Below are 20,537 nucleotides of genomic sequence, written 5' to 3'. Positions count from 1 at the left end.
ACAAGTTTCTTTGTGTCCTTTGCTTCATTAACATGTTGAATGTTTTTATTTTCCAAACAAAGCAAACCCAGAGTTGTCAGTATTAATGACTGATAAAGTTCTTACCTGTGCAATACAATTGTCATGTTAGATTATAAAAGGGTTAGCAGAGTGATATGTGTATCTAATACAGTTTTTATTTATACAAGTTGTTGGACATTACCTTTTTTATTTTTTAGAAGACTTGCAGAAGGCTTTTGGAACAGTAGCATAGCGGCAAGTAATTTTCTTACATTCATAATTGCACAATTTTACAACCGATAGCTACGCACTTGTAGTCATTTTCACATCAGTAGCCTAAATGTATTGATATAATGTTGTCATACTTTGTTTGTCGATTTCAAACATTTTTGACGTATGAACTGGGTGTCTTGAGAATGAGTCTCAATGAGATCACCTGTATAAATAATCTTCACCATCCATTCACATAAATACTGTATAACTAGCCTGGTAAACCCTCCCTGCATAAATTTAATTTCCATTTGATTTCTGGAATGGAAATGAGATTTCTGGAGGGAGGGTTTACCAGGCTAATGTATAACTGGATAAGGTCCAATAATTGCTATTTGAACAGAATTTATCTTTTAACTCTCCAACATTAAATCGTTATCAAATGAATTCTGGACAGACCGAATCATGCCTTATAAAAAATAGTTCTCAGATTTGGGTTGCAAAATAAAAATCATATAAATGTGAATTGCGTGGCCTAATGTAAATCAAACAGAAGGTCCTTGGAATGAGAGAGTAATTAGAGAATGACTGTAGCTCAACGACCCACAGTCTAGATACTAGAATGTGTAAATTGGGGGATACTTGGAGACAATGACACACCTTAAGTGTGTAGATTATCTATATGTGCTGTACTGAGTGGGCCATCTGCATTTAAAATGCAAATAAGACAACACTAATTGTGTGTGTGTGTATGTGGGTCCCGTCTGTCGTGGTCTGACTCTGAGCAGTGTTGCCAGGTTTTGAGAGAGAAACAAGCAACCGGGTCTATGAAAACAAGCCCAAAAGAAGCGAGCCCTTCGCACACATATACATTGGTTATTAATGGCCGATATACATCTGCTATTTAAAAGAACATGTGTACAAATTTTGAATATTCTTGAAACGTAAATCTTGTATGGGGATCCTTGGCATAAAACGTTTTCAGATGGGGGTCCACAGACAAATGCATATTATTTAATTTGGGGGTCCTTGACATGACAATATTTGAGAAACAATGGTTTAACAACATTAGGAAACAAGCCCAAAATAAGCAACTACGCTTAGAAACAAGCCCAAAAAACACAACCCGCAACTACCGATATTTACAGGCAACTTTACAGAAAAAGAAGCCCAAAGTGGCTTAATAAGCAGATATGGCAACGCTGACTCTGAGCAGCAGTACTTTTTCCATCACAGAAGAGAACATATTGGTTCTCTTCTGTGATGGAAAAAGTACTCACATGTTTTACTTAAGTAAAAGTATCAATACCGCAATGTAGAAATATTCTGTAAGTAAAGGTAAAAGTAGCCTACTCATTTTGCAAAATGTCCCATTCCACACGTTTCCAAAATGTTTAAAAATGCTTTGAAAATGGCAGATCCTACAAGCTCACAACGTGTCGCAAAGCGACGGTTGTGTGATGTACGGTTGCTTGTAAATCTGCTATTTTCAAATATCACGTATGCATTGGGCTGAAGTGGTTAATGCATGTTTTGTAACAATAATCTAAAACAGGGATCCACCTCGCTACTCCGACACCCCGGAGTTCCGACAGCCGGAATCTCCCAGGGACCGCCCGAAGGGGTCCCTGGTGGTGAGTGTGGAAAAGAACCAAGTGCTGCCGTCGAAAAAGAGCAGATCGACAAGGCTGCGTAGGCCTGTGGTGGCCGCGGGGCGCAATACCACCGGCGTCCACAAGGCGGCGCCACCCCCGGTGCCTGGTCCCCATCGGGGGTCCATGGACCACCTCCGTGCCCAGGGACGGTGGCTCCCGGGGCAGGTAGAGCGGGCAGGCGCTCACCCGGCAGTGTGCCGCGAGGCACTGGGCTCCCTGGCCCTTCCCCTGTGTGAGCGGGGAAGGCAGGGGGAACCGCCGACTGGTGCCATCGGGTAGCTAGGGACCATGCCCGGGATGAGGCTCCATCCTGGGGCAGAGCCGGGACGCCGAGGGGCCCGAAATCCTGGTTCTCTGAAAAAAATCGAAAATTCTTCTAAGTGCCCAGGGCCCTAGAGGAGGCCAGGACGACCCTTCCTGCCTCCGTCATTTTTCCTCCAGGGGCCCGGAAGGCCGACTGGTGCCATCGGGTAGCTAGGGACCATGCCCGGGATGAGGCTCCATCCTGGGGCAGAGCCGGGGCGCCGAGGGGCCCGAAATCCTGGTTCTCTGAAAAAAATCGAAAATTCTTCTAAGTGCCCAGGGCCCTAGAGGAGGCCAGGACGACCCTTCCTGCCTCCGTCATTTTTCCTCCAGGGGCCCGGAAGGCCGACTGGTGCCATCGGGTAGCTAGGGACCATGCCCGGGATGAGGCTCCATCCTGGGGCAGAGCCAGGGCGCCGAGGGGCCCGAAATCCTGGTTCTCTGAAAAAAATCGAAAATTCTTCTAAGTGCCCAGGGCCCTAGAGGAGGCCAGGACGACCCTTCCTGCCTCCGTCATTTTTCCTCCAGGGGCCCGGAAGGCCGACTGGTGCCATCGGGTAGCTAGGGACCATGCCCGGGATGAGGCTCCATCCTGGGGCAGAGCCAGGGCGCCGAGGGGCCCGAAATCCTGGTTCTCTGAAAAAAATCGAAAATTCTTCTAAGTGCCCAGGGCCCTAGAGGAGGCCAGGATGAGCCTTCCTGCCTCCGTCATTTTTCCTCCAGGGGCCCGGAAGGCCGACCGGTGCCATCGGGTAGTTGTAGCCCAGGACAGAGGCATGGGTCCTGGGCAGGCGACGGGTCCGGAGGGGCCCCGAGTCATGGTTCTCCAAAAAATTGAAAAATCGCGCCGAGTGCTGGCATGGGCTCCAGGGGTCCCCGGGGACCCCCTGGAGGACCCCCGGCCGAAAACCTCAACCTTTTTCGGGCGCTAAGAGCTTGTCGATCGGCTCTTTTTGGGGCTAAAATCCTGGAGCTTTCGGAAAAAAGCCGGGATTTCTTCAGAGTCCAGAGCTCCCAAGAAGCTCTGGGTTCCGCCACGGCCTCCTCCTTTGAAATTCTCTCCCGGGACTCCCAGCCACTGGTGCCAGCGGATAGCTAGGGACCATGCCCCACGAAGGGGCACCCTCCTGGGGTGGCGGCGGGGCGGCGAGACGCCCCGAATCCTGGAGCTTTCGGAAAAAAGCCGGGATTTCGTCAGAGTCCAGAGCTCCCAAGGAGCTCTGAGCTCCGCCATGGCTCCCTCCTTTGAAATTCTCTCTCGGGAGTCTCGGCCACTTTTGCCAGCGGATAGCTAGGGACCATGCCCCACGAAGGGGCACCCTCCTGGGGTGGCGGCGGGGCGGCGAGACGCCCCGAATCCTGGAGCTTTCGGAAAAAAGCCGGGATTTCTTCAGAGTCCAGAGCTCCCAAGGAGCTCTGAGCTCCGCCATGGCTCCCTCCTTTGAAATTCTCTCTCGGGAGTCTCGGCCACTTTTGCCAGCGGATAGCTAGGGACCATGCCCCACGAAGGGGCACCCTCCTGGGGTGGCGGCGGGGCGGCGAGACGCCCCGAATCCTGGAGCTTTCGGAAAAAAGCCGGGATTTCTTCAGAGTCCAGAGCTCCCAAGGAGCTCTGAGCTCCGCCATGGCTCCCTCCTTTGAAATTCTCTCTCGGGAGTCTCGGCCACTTTTGCCAGCGGATAGCTAGGGACCATGCCCCACGAAGGGGCACCCTCCTGGGGTGGCGGCGGGGCGGCGAGACGCCCCGAATCCTGGAGCTTTCGGAAAAAAGCCGGGATTTCTTCAGAGTCCAGAGCTCCCAAGGAGCTCTGGGCTCCGCCATGGCTCCCTCCTTTGAAATTCTCTCCCGGGAGTCTCGGCCACTTTTGCCAGCGGATAGCTAGGGGACCCTGCCCGAGAACGGGGCATGGTCCCGGGGCAGTGTGGGCGCCGCGAGGCGCCCCTTTGTCCTGGATCTCCGCGTGGTACCTCCCCGTCCCCACCCCGGGGCCCTGGAGGCGCCCGGCTCGCCCTTGCCTCCCTCCTTTGAAAAAGTCTCTCGGTAGAGACGGCCACTCGCTCCAGAGGGTCCCTATGGAGCTCGGCCGCGGCGAGGCCCGGCACGAGGCTCCGTCCCGGGGCCGCTCGGGCGGGCCGAGCCGGGCGCCGGTGGTGGTGGCCATGGGTCCCTTTCCCCCTCCCCGATAGGGGGGAAAGAACCAGGAAATTGGAGGCCACGCTGGCCATCGGGTGTATGGGAAGAGAGAGGCCTCCGGATCGGGCACGGCCGGGCGGTCGTGCGCCCTGGAGCTCCTCCGCGAGCCTGGCAGAAGCTGGGCTTCTCCGTGGCCCCCTCCTTTGAAATTCTCTCCCGGTAGTCTCGGCAACTTATCCCAGAACGAGTGTATGGAACCGGCGTGCGGACGCCGAGGCTGGGGCCGACGGCGAGGCTCCGTCTCGGGGCCGCCCGGGCGGGCCGAGCCGGGCGCCGGTGGTGGTGGCCATGGGTCCCTTTCCCCCTCCCCGATAGGGGGGAAAGAACCAGGAAATTGGACGCCACAGTGGCCATCGGGTGTATGGGAAGAGAGAGGCCTCCGGTCGGGCACGGCCGGGCGGCCGTGCGCCCTGGAGCTCCTCCGCCAGCCCGGGAGAAGATGGGCTATTCCGTGGCCCCCTCCTTTGAAATTCTCTCCCGGGCAGACCGGCAACTCGTGCCAGCTCGAGTGTATGGAAGCGGCGCGCGGGCGCCGAGGCCGGGCCGAGAGAGAGGCCTCGGGTCGGGCGCGCCGCCTCGGCCGGGCGCCCTGGAGGTCTCTGGAGCCCAGGAGGTCCTGGGCTCCGCCATGGCCCCCTCCTTTGAAATTCTCTCCCGGTAGTCTCGGCAACTTTTCCCAGAACGAGTTTATGGACCAGCGTGCGGACGCTGGGGACGGAACGCAGGCCCGCACGGAGGGCCTGCCGGGGGTCGCTAGGCACGGCGACCCCCGGGAACCGTGGTGGAACCACCACCGCGGGACCCACTGACCGACTGGCAAACGAAGCCCGCCTCTTGCAAGGGCCCCGGCACCTCGTGTGCTCCGGCGGATGCTGCTTGCAGCCTGCGGGCCCGAACAGGCGCGGAGGAACCACGTGCGGAGAGGCCTCGGTGGTCTCTCCTCCGCACTCCTCCGCGGCCGACCCCGTCCTAGCGAGACCGAGACGCCCCGTCTGCCCTAGCTGTCCTGCCACGGACCGCCCGAGGGCCCCCGCTGTCGGCCTGGCCTCGAGCCCCCTCACCGGGGCTCGGCGAGGAGATCCGTATGCAGCGGGGGGCGCGAAGGCGCGCTCCGGAGACTCCGTTTCTCAAACCCTGCCCGCGTCGCGTACTCCGGCGACCGACCAAACAGCTGCGTACCGGGCCATGGACTGCCGATCCACCGTAACACGCTTTCGACCGGCTGGGTGGTAAAGGCGGACCGCGGTGACCGTCGCAGTGCACGCCTCCGGGAGAGAGCCGCCCGCCCCTCTCGCGGGGGGCCTCGGGCGGAAGCTCCGCGGACCGGCAACCCCACGGCGCGCGCCTCAGCTGGGCGCGACGTCCGCGGCGGAACAGGAGGCCTACCTGGTTGATCCTGCCAGTAGCATATGCTTGTCTTAAAGGGCGCTGCAGACCTGTCTGAGTTGGGCGTGCAGGCACTGCCAAGTGCCCACGCCGGGACAGTACCTTATATGGGTGTAGAACACATAGGTGGTGCACGCAGGAGTTGGGTAAACCAGAGTCCCCGATAGTACGCCCGCAAGGCAAGTTACCTTGATGGGGTTGGGGGTGGGGAAACTTGACATGAACCTGCGAGCAGCTACGTATCTATGTGGGTCGTGCCCGGCGCCCCGGCTGTCCCGCAACTCAGCAGTGGCTGCGCCCGAGCTGTTCGAACGAGATTCCCCCTGTCTTGCAACAGACCGCCCGAGGGCCCCCCGCGGTCGGCCTCGCCTTTGGCGAGGAGATCCGTATGCCTTGGGGGCGCCCGAATCAACCGAACGAGATTGCCACTGTCCCCTACCTAGCGAAACCATATAGCCGAGGGAAGAAGACAGTCCTCAGCGAGGAAACAAGACCCTGCTAACGGGCATTATAAATACTGTCGCAGCAGCGCTTGTACCACCAGGTACCTGCGGTCCGTAGGCCGCGGGACCCCCCGACTTATCGCCCGCCGAGGGGTGCTTAAGAGTGGGTCCGCGGGACCGGCCGGTGAGCCGGGTCCGACGCGCTAAGTCCATAATAGTCCCATGGGCGCGCGTCGGCGTTTGTACTACCAGGTCCACGCGGAGCTTTGGCCGCGGCCTGTCAGTCCACTTAACGCCCGCTGAGGGGTGCTTAAGAGTGGGTCCACGGGACCGCCTGGAGAGCCGGGTGTCCCCCGGAGGCGGGGGTCCCCCGGACCGGAGCCAGTACCCAGCCTCGGGGCTCCCTGGGCCGGGTCGAGGCCTCGCCGGGGGTCCCCGGTCCGAGTCTGACGGCTGTTTTTCTGGCTGTCGGAACTCCGGGGTGTCGGAGTAGCGAGGTGGATCCCTAAAACAGACGTCATGCCATCACACCCTGCAGTAAGACTAGAGTAGACTAGAATCACACATGCGTCCACTACCTCACTATAAAAACAACCATGACTTCAGATCATGTTTCTATAGTCAGACTTTAATTAGGAATGCAGTCCCAGTACACATCAGACACAGATAGTCTTCCATCTCATTTAAGAGACTAAATGAAAAGAAAAACAGCTAACAGGACAGTTCAGCGAGTATGAAGACCCAAACATTAAAAGACAAAACAAAAAACAACAACTTGACTCACTGTATTTAAACTTTCACTTGGTTGTATTGTTTTCCATCCATATCCTTCCTTCTCCTTATATATCCCTTTGAGTGTATTCATCCTTTTCACTACATTTATCTATTCTCTACATTCTTTGTTACCACAGGACAAAGTAAAGTAAATCAGTCATATTGATAAGTACTTTAGGGTTTTTAAACACATATTGGTGGCAGTGTTTTCCTTGTATAATAGACCAAATGAGTATAGTATATTAGTATGTTGTGATATTCTTTTAATTTATACCTTGAACCCTTAATAGTTTAATGATAACCATCACTGGAAACAATAGGTGTGATCCAAAAAAACACAATATGAACATTTTGATGACATCACAGATCAGAGGAAAAAAAAACAGAGGTTTCATTGCCATCCTGTTAAATAGAGATTTAAATGTAATATCCTCCTTTAAAGACTCTCAATGTCTCATCATCATCATGTCTAACTGCATTGTTCCACAGTTACACTGATCTTCCCAGGTAACATCCTCAGAGGGACAGTATCATCATAAGTGCAAATGTATAGAAAGAGTGTGTCAGTGAAAGTGTGTGTGAAGGTGTGTATGTGTGTGTTAGTATCAAGATCAGAGAATGTCATCTTTCCTTCATTCCAGTCCAGCTGGACTCTGATCCTCTGAGGATTCTGCTTCAATGAGAGATCAGTGCCTGACCCTGGTGAGTGTGCTGTGTATTCACCTTCATATAACCATATTCCCCACTGTTGACCCCCTCTGTCTCCCTTCCTCTGGTAAGACTCTGCTAACACACCCACGCCCCAGTCTGCGTTGTCTCCAACTTCAACATCCCAGCTGTAAGTCCCTGAGTTAAAGCCCTCAGAACCCAGTACGAGGCAAACTTGGTCAAACCTCTCTGGGTTGTCAGGAAGCTGCTGTTCCTCTCCCCATCTCACACTGGTCAGATCATCAGACAGGGTGTATAATGAAAAGGCAGTGTTGGGGTCCAGAATGACAGGAGTGTAGGAGACAATGTCCTTCATCTTGTTCCAGACTCCGAAGGTCAGGTTGCCCAGGTGTTTGGTCACGTCTATCAGTGCTCCAGAGACCGGCTGTGGGTCCTGCAGTGTGAACTGGACTCTTTCCATTGTGGTCTTGTAGTTCTGCAGGAATGAGATGTGTTCAGCTCTCAGCTCCTCCTCTATGGCTCCGATGTTGTTTGAAAGGGTTAATATCTCTTTGTTCAGACCCTCAATCTTCTCCTTCATCATCTGACTCTTCTGCCTCTCTTCCTTCCTCAGTGCAGTGATGCTGGCCTCCTCTTCCTCTAGTAGAAACTGATGAAGCTTTTTAAACTTGTCCTTCATCTGCCTCTCTGTGCGCCAGGCCTGGACCCTAATGTGTTTTGCTGTTTGGTCAAAGTTTGTTTTAAATGTATTAAAAACCTCCAGTTTCTCCTGTAAAGGCTTCAGTGCTTCCTGGACTTCCTCCTTGTGATCCAGAGCAGCTTCATCAAAGGGTCTGAAACTGTGGTTGGTGTGCTTTTTAGAATCTCGACACACACCACACACTGGCTGTTGACATTCCAGACAGAACAGTTTGAGTTTCTCAGCATGCAGACTGCAGAGATCCTCAGACCCTGATGAAGTTCTCTTACGTTTTGAAGTTCTCTGTCTCTCCTGTATGAAGGCCTCACACAGGTTCTTCAGAGCCAGGTTACGGGGTAGATGATCTGTTGAATGTATTTCCTTACAAACTGGACATTCCTTTATTTCCTTCTGTCTCCACCATTCCTGCAGACAAGCTTTACAGAAGCTGTGGCTACATGACAGTATAACAGGATCTTTAAAGATGTCACGGCACACAGGACAGGAAAAATCCTCTTCTGGAAGAGACGACGTGGAAGCCATTTAGTCTCTGAATGAAGCAACAAACACTCTGCTCAATACAGGAAATCAGTCAGTCGTAGTAACACTTCCTCCTCTAGAATGGACCCAGTGGTCTGGGTCAGTATTCACTCCTGTAGATGTGGAAAGACAGTCAGTCCTCCTCACTGGAAGTTGTGTTTAATCTGAAGGTCAATCTTATCGTCTCAGGCGAGTCTGGCAGGGGGCGGAGCTTTGACACACCACCACAGACCTGTTGCAAAGTACACACACACACACACACACACACACACACACACACACACACACACACACACACACAAATTTGCCATTAATCTGATACACATATAACGTATGCCCCAAACACATTTAGTCCCATGTCAACCAGATCCCTAAAACTGCCTTCTTCCACCTTCGCAACATTGCCCGCCTTCGCCCCAGCCCATCACACACTGCTGCTGAGACACTCATCCATGCCTTCATCACATCCAGACTCCACTACTGCAATAGCACAGAATAGATTATAAAATACTAATCACCACCTACAAGGCCCTCAACAACCAGGCTCCCCGCTACCTCTCTGAACTCCTCCAACGCCACGCCCCCTCCCTCAGGTCGGGCGATGCCAACCTCCTGGACATCCCCAGAACAAATAAGCAAACCTGGGGTGACACGCCTTTCTCTGTGGCCAGACTTACATTCCCTACATAAATCCCAACCAACCTTTGTTTACCTTTTTTTTTAATAGTATTTAGCCTTTTTAAATACTTTTTCCTAATAAAGTTGTTTTAATTTCTCTGTTAAGCGACTTTGACTACCTAGAAAAGCGCTATATACATTTTATGTATTATTATTATTTAACTGGTTGAATGAGATGTTTTAAAGTCAGGAGGAGAGTCTAGAACAATGGAGAGGGAGGGAGAGCCAACTTAACCCATAAACCCAGAGTACTGAAACCTGAACATGCCGTCAGTGTAATAACTGTGTTGCAGCCAATTTGATTGTGGTTTAACATTTGTATTGTGATGGTGCTGTGATACTACTGAATTGACCTGGGCATAGGCGGAGACTCAGCCAATTTGGGGGTACAGCCTATTTGGGGGTGTCAAAGGTGCACAGCATTAGGGATTGGGAATCACAGAGGGAAGCCAAACAGTTTTTCAACCGTGCGTGTTTTCGTTTGTTTTCTGTTCGTTTTGAGTTATTTTTGGTTTATTTTCTTATCACAGTTAGTTGGTTAGTTATCCGTTAAACACCCTTTGTTTTTGCTGTTATCATCCTGCAATCCAAATAAACATTTTAAATACACTCAAGAGAAGACCTGATTTACTGTCAACACCACGCGTCTGGAAAAGCTTCACACCATATCCCTCACTGGCAATTATTTGTTGTTAGGTTGCCTTTACAAACTGAAAAGCACGTGTTTTGCCTGTAGACATAATTATTATACTGTATATTGTTCTTCAGAACACCATGGTTGGTAGTTACTTTATTCATCCCGAGGGGAAATTAAGGTGTTAAAGCAGCTCACAGAGACATCAATAAAAAACATGTTTAATAAAAAACTTCTAAAATAGGCATCTAAGCATAGTCAACCTACAATGTTAAAAAAATGAAAGACCAAACGCTACTAAAGAGTCTGATAGAATAGTTACTATTATGATAAAAAGGTGAACAAGTGGTTTGATATGAAGTGAATGAGGACACTAGAAAGCCTCTATCTGATATGCATTAGAGTTGTATTGATCACCAAGGGGAAAAGTGTCCCTTGCATTATGCTAATTATCCACTGTCCTGCATCAGGAATGGACACAGATGGTGTCACTGTAAATAAAAGAATATTTCATGTTCATGGTAAGGTGTTGACAGCTTGTACATCTGGTGTATTTGGCAAGTGAGGAGTGTAAACACCAACCTCTGTGTTTACTGTGTTGTCTCAGGTAGGGTTGGGATCCTGTAGGATTTGAACCATTCCCTCTCAACCGTCTGATTCCTTAACGCTTCCCTTTAACCATTCCTAGATTTGAAAATAAATAAATAAATCAGCCTTCATTAAAATAAAATGCACAAACAAATGCAATCATACATACAGTATTGCATACCTCTGGGTTACTTGAGGGGGTTCCAAATGGACCCTTACAGGTCTGTAACTCTGAGAGTGTACAATGGAACCAAAAGGGTCCTTTTTTGGTTCCATTTGTACACTCGCAAGAGTAAAAGTTTGAAAATGTTGGCAGCAAAATATACTTGCAGTGCTCATTATGCAGAATGTCCCATTTCACAAAAATAGCAGATCGACAAGCTCACAACTCAAAGCGGCACGTTGTGAGCTTGTAAATCGGCTATTTTTCAATACCCCAAGTATATAAATGACTGCAGTGGAATTAAAAGCACAATATTCTCCTCTGAGATTTAGTGAAGTAGATGTACTGTATAGAGAACTGAACATGTAAATACTCAAGGTACCTCAACATTGTACTTGAATACAGTACTGAGTAAATTCAGTTACTTGGTTACTCCACCATTGTGTAGGTGTAAAACACAGCAAAACAAGAACAACACTGAAACAGAGGACTAGGACCTCTACAGTTGCTAGAATAGAGCTGGTACACTATAGACCGTGATTCCGGTAAAAGAGTCACAGGAGAGGAGCTTGATTCAGTTGCTTTACTTCTGATACGTGCGGTCTACAAAACACAAAATACAAATCGCTTTTAGCATATAATATAACATCACAAATGAATATAACAATCAAATTATTGTTACATAAAACATCACGGTTCAATCAACAGTAGGTACTGCACAGCTAGTAGCTATCAACAAACAATTCACATAAAGTACAATCACTGTAATATATTCAAACATACACAATATAAAACAGCACATGACAATAACATAAAGTATCGCATCATATTCTAAACAAACAATAAGACACTTACTTTTACTGTCATGAACACACACACACACAGTCAGAGAAATAGCACTGCTCCTCATGTCAAACAAAGCAAGACTGACTGAGTGAGAGCACACAAGCTGAACATAATCGCTCATTAGGTGAGCATCGACTGACTGGGAAAGGAACACCAGCTGAAACTAGTCGTTAATTAGGTGCATCAAAGGCACTGCTGGGTCAACATGACTTCTGAAACTAGTCGTTAATTAGATGCATCAAAGCATTGCTGGGTCAACATGACTTCTATGTCAACGAGGACTGCTGTGTCAACGAGGGCTTTCCTACACAGCCGCCCCCAAATGTCTACTTAAACATTTGAACATAAACAGGAAAGTCTTTCAGGGGTCCAGAAATGGTCAGCCAACACTTGACTGTGTCTCCAGCGACGCTTCCCAAAGAGGTCACTGGAGTCGTAGATGGCTTGTGGCAGGGATGAATCCCGGCGTCTCATGATGAGAATGTTCGGAGTGATGGGATCTGGCTCCGCAACATCCGAGGAGAGGTAGCCCGCTGCCTCGAGCTGTTCTGTGGGGTGCGAATCAGCCGCCCTGTGAAGGGACCTGGCTGTTGCTTGGATGAGCTCTTTGGTGTGAGAGTCAGCCGCCCCGTGAAGGGACCTGGCTGTTGCTTGAATGGGCTCTTTCCATGAAGAGAAGTCTTTGACGGCAGGTAACTGGGAAGCTGGAGAGATGGTCAAATTACCAATGGTGGTGGAGTATCTACAGGACTCTGGCTTAATCCAATGTAGAACAGTAGTGGAGTCGGACCACATGGTAACTCGCTTGATGGGCACGGTGAGTTCAGTTTGGAGTACGTCGGCGAGCTGAGCACCTGTGAAGGCAGCACTCAACTCTAGGCGTGGTATCGACAGCTGTTTGCGGGGGGTCACCCAAGACCTAGCGAGCACAAAGGAAATGTGGACCCTGGTGACTGTAGCGGTGTTGGCCTGTGGCGGAGCACAGGCTCGGGGGAACTCCAGGCGCATAAGGTGAGGAATCTCTTGTTCCCAGGAACGCCATTGGTCCGGCAGACTTCGATGTCGGATCACCTCGTCCCAGCCAACCTCCTCCTTCCACAGGAATCGGATGAGGACACCGAGCAGGCTAGACCCAAGTGCTGGTCCGGGGAGCAGGAGGTGATTTAAGGGCAGGTTACATATTTCATTACAGTAGACCTCTGCTTGCTTAGGGTCCTTGGAAAGTTGTCTCTCAGTGCTGCGGAGGCACGGCAGTACAGCTTCCTTTGGAGCATGAAGTTGGGTAGCGTTTGCTCGCCGAAGCAGGGGGGTAACGTAGCGCTGGATTCCATCGACTTCGAGTCTAATGGTGGATGCTTGCAGCAAGGCGATGGCTTGCTGGTCCTGCTTCGAGCGGGTGGCTGCCTTCTGGTTCACATAATAGAGAGTGTCTACTTGCCAAAGGCGTTCCACATTACTGAAGAGCTTGGCGGCCGGGGATACAGTGGATATGTGGAGGCACTGTGCAGATGACGTGTTTTGGACAAGACTGGTAGGACCCTGGAGTGACCAACCCAGTCGGGTGCAAATGGCGATGGGACCTCCCAGTGGGCCTGCACGTACTGGCTGTACAGGGCTTAGGAGATGTGGCATATCTGAACCTATCAGAAGCAGAGGCTTAGCATGGTCGATCGGCGGTAAGGGCAGGCTGCGGAGGTGCTTGTAACGTTTCTGTAGTGCAGCTATGGGGTAGGAGTGTTGTGACAGGCTCAGACTGTTGGCAGTGTCGGAAGGCATACACAGTGGAGAAACGTCAAAGGAGACGGAGCTGCCCTGGATGTGTTCAAAGGTCTGCTGGATGGTTTTCAGATGGAGAGTCTCTGGCTCTCTGGCAAGGTTCAAGCTATGCACAGCTTGAGGGAGGATGATACTCCGTTCGGAGCCGTCATCCAGCACGGCATACGTCTCAAAGCTTTGGTCCTCATTTCTCAGGATTACCTTGACGACCTTCAGCATCACCTGGTGTGGGCGGTTGGGCCGGTCAAGGTCGATTCCGACGGGTGGTGTAGTCACCATGTGGATGTTAGTTTGGGCTTTCTGGACGTAGTCGTGCAAGATGGTGAGGTGCTGCTCTTTACATGTTTTGCAGGGGCGCTTCAGGGTACATGCTTCAGCTGCATGGTTGCGGCCACACCTCCAGCACCGTTTCCCATCTTGGATCCACTTCACAACCTGGTCGGTGGACAGCTCATTGAAGTCATCACAGTTATTCAAGAAGTGCTCTTTGTTGTCACAATAAGGACAATACGGGTTGGACTTGAAGGTGGACTTAGAGTGAGCAGACGCTGAACTACTAGGACGCGCAGACTCTGAAGGGCTGGCAAAGTCTTCTGAATTAAGAAACATGGTCATGGTCTTCTCCTTATGAGTGACACGTTGCTCCTTCTTGACTGGATGGGGGGCATCACACTGATAGAGAGCTGCAGCTCGGCTTGATAGACGCTTCACGTGTGACTTCATCTGAAGCCAGGCTGCCAGGTCGGACAGAGTGTAGGTCTGGTCATACCCTGTCCTTAGGATACCCCGACTAAGGCAGTATTCAATGAATCCATCTCTGTAAGATGGGGGCATCTTGGTCAGGAGCCGGTCGACGTGTGATCCACATCTCAACTCATAACCATTAGGTCCTTCCAGGGTCCCGAGCATTCCCACCAGAGCCTGGATGGACAGTGCGAAGGAGTCGAAGGCTTCAGAATCGCCGTATTTAAAGGTAGGTGTATTGAGGATAGCACCTAGCTCTGATTGGGCGAGCTGCCGGGGTTGACCGTATTTGTCTTGCAGGGCTTGCAATGCGGCAGTGTACGGTTGTAAGTCGTACATGTAGGCTTTGGCCAGGTGGAGAGCACTGGGAAGCTTCAAGTGGCCCAGGAGCAGTTGGTACTTATACTGTTTGCTCAGGTGCCCGTGACCGCTTGTCAGGTTATCCAAGGCCATCTTGAGGAGAGCGAAGTCGCTTTCACGGTCACGCTCAAAGACTGGCAGTATTGATTGGGGAATGCCATAAGGCGGGATGAATGACATCATCGAACCTGGATACTGATATTGCCCTGGATCAACCTTCGGCTGGTTAGGAGCCATGTAATGTGCAGTGGAACCCATGGGGTTGTGACATTGAGCTGCAGTAGAGGTGGCCACGCCATAGGCAGGAATCTGCACTGATGGTACGGTGGTGTGATACTGCTGGGTATGGGCGCTTGGTCCTACCGCCGTGGCCTGGTGTGACCTTGGGGGAAGCCGACTGTGAGCTGACATGTTTGAATATCTTGTTACAGGGGGTGCTGCAGAGAAAGACATCGGCTGTGATGTCAGATGCGTTGCCGTAAGGCTCACAGTGGATTGAGCAGGCGCTATCTGAGTGTGGGAAAGGGCAACCGGAGCATGGAACGCTGATGCAGGTGGTGAACGGGAGAGAGGTATCGGCTGTGCTGGGGGATGCATCACTGCAGTTCCTATGTGCAATTGAGGAGGCAGCTGCTGGGTGAAAGCAGGCACGACCGATGCAGTCGAAGTGGGTAGTGCTGTGGTGGAGTGAACCTGTATGGGCTGGCTGCCCTGCAGGATGACTGGACGCTGCAATGGTGTCGAGTCTGTAGGTAAGGCACTCGTCATCGGTAGGGGCTTGAAGCTACTTGTGGATGGTTCACAGCTACCTGGTTCCTCCCTCACCGGCTCCTGAAGGAGTGAGGTAACTAGCTGAGCCACCTGGAGTTCGTTCTCCTTCTTCTTCAGTCGCCTTTGTCTGTCAAGACGTTTAGATATAGCCTCTCGTGCGTCTTGAGCTTCCTGCTGCAGGCGCTGAAGGCGCTGACACTCCTGATCAGCTCTGTTGTCTTCGAAGACCTGTTGTTGTAGTTGCTCAAGCTCCAGGCGCTGGATATTCTCTTGGAGAAATGCTTCCTGGACTGGTGTCAGAGCACGTCGAGGGTCTGCACTAGCAGTGGATCGATGAGAGCGTGAGCTAGTGGCGGACTTGGCCTTGGAGTGATGTGAGGACTCACGATGCGAACCCGAACCAGAGGCGGACTTGGCCTTCGAGTGATGTGAGGACTCACGATGCGAACCCGCACCGGAGGCGGACTTGGCCTTTGAGTGATGTGAGGACTCACTATGGGAGCTTGCGCTGGACACACTGGGCACAGAGGCCGACTTGGCCTTAGAGTGGTGTGTCTCACTGACCCGAGATGTGGACCTCGTCTCGTCGGGTAGAGCCTTTGGAGGTTCATCTCGTGTCTGCGGTTTGTAGCCCACTTCGTAGTCACTCAGGTGTTGAGGAAGGCTTTGCTGTCTGTGGGGACGAGCTGCTGCCTCGGTGAGGTCTTGCTTTGTAGGATCCATAGTGTTTGTTGGAGCTCGATCCGGCTCGAGGGACCATGAAACAGAGGACTAGGACCTCTACAGTTGCTAGAATAGAGCTGGTACACTATAGACCGTGATTCCGGTAAAAGAGTCACAGGAGAGGAGCTTGATTCAGTTGCTTTACTTCTGATACGTGCGGTCTACAAAACACAAAATACAAATCGCTTTTAGCATATAATATAACATCACAAATGAATATAACAATCAAATTATTGTTACATAAAACATCACGGTTCAAATCAACAGTAGGTACTGCACAGCTAGTAGCTATCAACAAACAATTCACAATCACTGTAATATATTCAAACATACACAATATAAAACAGCACATGACAATAACATAAAGTATCGCATCATATTCTAAACAAACAATAAGACACTTACTTTTACTGTCATGAACACACACACACACAGTCAGAGAAATAGCACTGCTCCTCATGTCAAACAAAGCAAGACTGACTGAGTGAGAGCACACAAGCTGAACATAATCGCTCATTAGGTGAGCATCGACTGACTGGGAAAGGAACACCAGCTGAAACTAGTCGTTAATTAGGTGCATCAAAGGCACTGCTGGGTCAACATGACTTCTGAAACTAGTCGTTAATTAGATGCATCAAAGCATTGCTGGGTCAACATGACTTCTATGTCAACGAGGACTGCTGTGTCAACGAGGGCTTTCCTACAAACACTTTATAAAAATGCAATACTGTAGATTCAGAGATTATTACTGGCAGTAAGTCTGTCATAACAACATGACAAACGTGGATTTTTGTGAAAGCCATTGATTATATACTGACAGGACAAGCATTGTGTTTATTTCTACAGAACTGGGACAACGCTATGGTTTGTTTTCACACTTAGATAAAACTAATGGTTTAATAAGTGTCAAGTATCACTCCCTCCAGACAAACACACAACTCAATAGTTATTCATATCATACACTGATAGCTTCACTGTAACTCATTTATACCTGGCCTTGATACAAGACTGTCATAAATAATAAGACAGGTAGTGTTTGTGTAACCAATGCTGCAGCTCATGACAACATAATTACAAAGACCATGTAGCTGTACCAACTGTAGAATGTATTACATTTCCTTGTACAATTATTTGATTTACTCCACTGCGCCCTCTATAGATGTGTTCAATGGTAATTTATATTGACGAGATCTGTAGGGGGCGCAGTGGAGTAAATACAATAATTTCCGTCTGGCAGTACATATTTTATTTCTGCCCCAAAAGTGTATTATACAGAGAAGGTGGGATGCTGAGAGTCTTCCACCCTGGAATATAGACTTAAAACAACACAAAACAGCCTTTGTTTCGGTGAGTAGCTAAATAGTTTAGTTTATTTTTTACTAAAGACGGAGACCTCTCACGGCAGTGTAATGTTGGTCTATGAGCAGAGCAGCTCACCTGGCAGAGCGTTAGAGAGAACTCACTAACACTCTGTCTGGGCTAAGATTCGTATTATACAATACAACTACTGGCCAAAGTTGAATTATAATAAACGTTAATGTAGTTGTAAAACTTTTAACCATAAATCAAACGACACATTACATATTATTAGCCTTAGATGAAGACTATCGTAGATGTATTTTATCGATTTTGACATGAGTCGTAGCGACCACCCTGGAATGTCACCAGTAAAGCCTGTATTTCTCCAAACATGTCCAGATGCAAAATATAAGGTGTTTACCCGCTTGCCCCAAATGTTAACTAGGTGTCCGGAGTGTGTGTGTAATGTATTAGTCCATATGTTACAATAAAGAAGTGTTTTAATCCCGTCTGTGGACGATTCTGTAGGAAGTTCCCAATGGGCGGTGGTGATGGGGCGCATCCGGTGAAAGCCGGAATTACACCCAATGTAAACAAGAAGTAAACGAGGGTTCGGCCACAGACGGGATTAAAACACTCATTTATTGAAAGATATGGACTAATACATTACAAACATGCTCCGTAAACATATTTAACATTTGGGGCAAGCGGGTAAACACCTCATATGTTGCATTTGTACATGTTTGAAGAAATACGGGCTTTACTGGTGACATTCTAACTAAGAAAAGCTGGGGGGGGGGGCTAAGACTCGTAGATATGAAAATGTCAAAATCGATAAAATACATCTACGATAGTCTTGATCTAAGGCTAATATCATATGACACATTAGATACTGTTAAAGCTCTTAAATCAACATGTTCAGTGCTCACCTAACAGAATAGAGTCTCACAGAAGATACTTTAGAGTCACTTGATGTTTCTCTCACAGGCAACAACCATCTGACCCGCGCTTTCCTCTACCAACGTGAGAAGGAACGGCTGCAGTAAAAACGGCCGTAAATCAGTACTGTCGTAACACTTAAAGGGCACCGCGCATTGAATGAGAGAATAGAGACGGTAAAAGAATGATGGTGAAACTGGACTTCAGATCATGTTTCTAGAGTCAGACTTTCATTTTCAGGTATGCAGTCCCATTAGATTACACATCAGTAACAGATAGTCTCCCATCTCATTTAAGTGACTTTATTGAGACTGTATATACTTTATAAATAAAATGCATAATTATTATTATTATTGTTGTTATTATTATTATACGAAAAGAAAACAGATAATATGATTGTATTGATTGAATACTTTAATAGCAGTTTGCAAAAAGATATCAGCACAGGAAAGTACAGTTCAATACAAAACCAGCTAAGAGCATTTTTTTTTATATAAATCTCCTCTTCTAGTGGATGGGGGTCCCTGGCACCAAATATTTTAAGATGGGGGTCCACGGGTTGATCACAACACAATATATTCTACAAAACTGAATAATATTCCCCCTTATGGACTCTCAACGTCTCATCTCATCATCATCATCATCATCATCATGTCTAACTGCATTGTTCCAAAGTTACACTGATCTTCCCGGGTAACATCTTCAGAGGGACATCTTCATCATCATGGCTAATGAATGGAAAGAGTGTGTCAGTGAAAGTGTGTGTGAAGGTGTGTATGTGTGTGTTAGTATCAGGATCAGAGAATGACACCTTTCCTTCATTCCAGTCCAGCTGGACTCTGATCCTCTGAGGTTGCTGCTTCAATACGGTGACTGACATTGATGAGTTTGAAATATACCACTCTTGACCTATGTATTCCTTTCTCTGAAAAGGATCTGCTAACACACCCACTTCCCAGTCTATATTGTATCCAACTTCAACATCCCAGCTGTGAGTCCCTGAGTTAAAGCCCTCAGAACCCAGGACATAGCCACAGCTGTCAACCCTCTCTGGGTTGTCAGGAAGCTGCTGTTCCTCTCCAGATCTCACACTGGTCAGATCATCAGACAGGGTGTATTCTCGATTGGCAGTGTTGGGGTCCAGAATGACAGGAGTGTATGAGACAATGTCCTTCATCTTGTTCCAGACTCTGAAGGTCAGGTTGCCCAGGTGTTTGGTCACGTCTATCAGTGATCCTGAGACCAGCTGTGGGTCCTGCTGTGTGAACTGGACTCTTTCCATTGTGGTCTTGTAGTTCTGCAGGAATGAGATGTGTTCAGCTCTCAGCTCCTCCACTATGGCTTTGATGTTGTTTGAAAGGCTTGATATGTCTCTGTTCAGGACCTTAATCTTCTTTTTCATCATCTGACTCTTATGTTGCTCTTCATCCCTCAGTGCAGTGATACTGGCCTCCTCTTCCTCTTGTAGAAACTGATGAAACGTCTTAAACTGTTCCTTAATCTGCCTCTCTGTGTGTCGGGCCTGGACCTTAATGTGTTTTGCTGTTTGGTTAGTGTTCTTTTTAACTTTATTTAAGGCATCCAGTTTCTCCTGTAAAGTCTTCAGTGATTTCTGGACTTCCTCCTCGTGATCCAGAGCAGCTTCATCGATGGGTCTGAAACTGTGGTTGGTGTGTTTTTTTGAATCGCGACACACAAGACACACTGGCTGTTGACATCCCAGACAAAACAGTTTGAGTTTCTCAGCATGCAGACTGCAGAGATCCTCAGACCCTGATGAAGTTCTCTTACGTTTTGAAGCTCTCCGTCTCTCCTGTATGAAGGCCTCACACAGGTTCTTCAGAGCCAGGTTACGGGGTAGATGATCAGTTGAATGTATTTCCTTACAAACTGGACATTCCTTTATTTCCTTCTGTCTCCACCATTCTTGCAGACAAGCTTTACAGAAGCTGTGGCTACATGACAGGAGAACAGGATCTTTAAAGATGTCATGACATACGAGACAGGAAAAATCCTCTTCTGGAAGAGATGACATGGAAGCCATTTAGTCTCTGAGTGAAGATACTTTCTGCTCAATACAGGAAGTCATTGATGGTAACACTTCCTCCTCAAGAATGTTCCCTGAAGTTTACTTTAACTGTGAATTGTGGTTGTTGTCCATTC

General features: G+C 49.1%; 1 protein-coding gene and 1 long non-coding RNA gene across 2 annotated transcripts; both read right to left on the bottom strand.

The window, feature by feature from the left end:
• Window positions 1-7,434: 7,434 nt before the first annotated feature.
• LOC311063040 (uncharacterized protein) lies at window positions 7,435-20,409 on the bottom strand (the record flags this gene model as incomplete). Its single annotated transcript, XM_084082255.1, has 2 exons — window positions 7,435-8,856; window positions 19,054-20,409. 2 exons carry the CDS (start codon window positions 20,407-20,409, stop codon window positions 7,435-7,437), a joined length of 2,778 nt encoding a protein of 925 aa, XP_083938381.1.
• Window positions 8,929-18,444, bottom strand: LOC311063713. Its single transcript, XR_014602636.1, has 3 exons — window positions 18,365-18,444; window positions 10,748-10,849; window positions 8,929-9,085 (listed from the first exon to the last, which is right to left on the bottom strand). It is a non-coding gene; the product is annotated as an uncharacterized lncRNA (long non-coding RNA).
• Window positions 20,410-20,537: the final 128 nt, after the last annotated feature.

The sequence above is a fragment of the Gymnoscopelus microlampas genome (assembly GCF_963454915.1).
Source record: "Gymnoscopelus microlampas genome assembly, chromosome: 16".
Lineage (NCBI taxonomy): Eukaryota > Metazoa > Chordata > Actinopteri > Myctophiformes > Myctophidae > Gymnoscopelus > Gymnoscopelus microlampas.
This window is presented reverse-complemented; position numbering and strand designations above follow the sequence as displayed.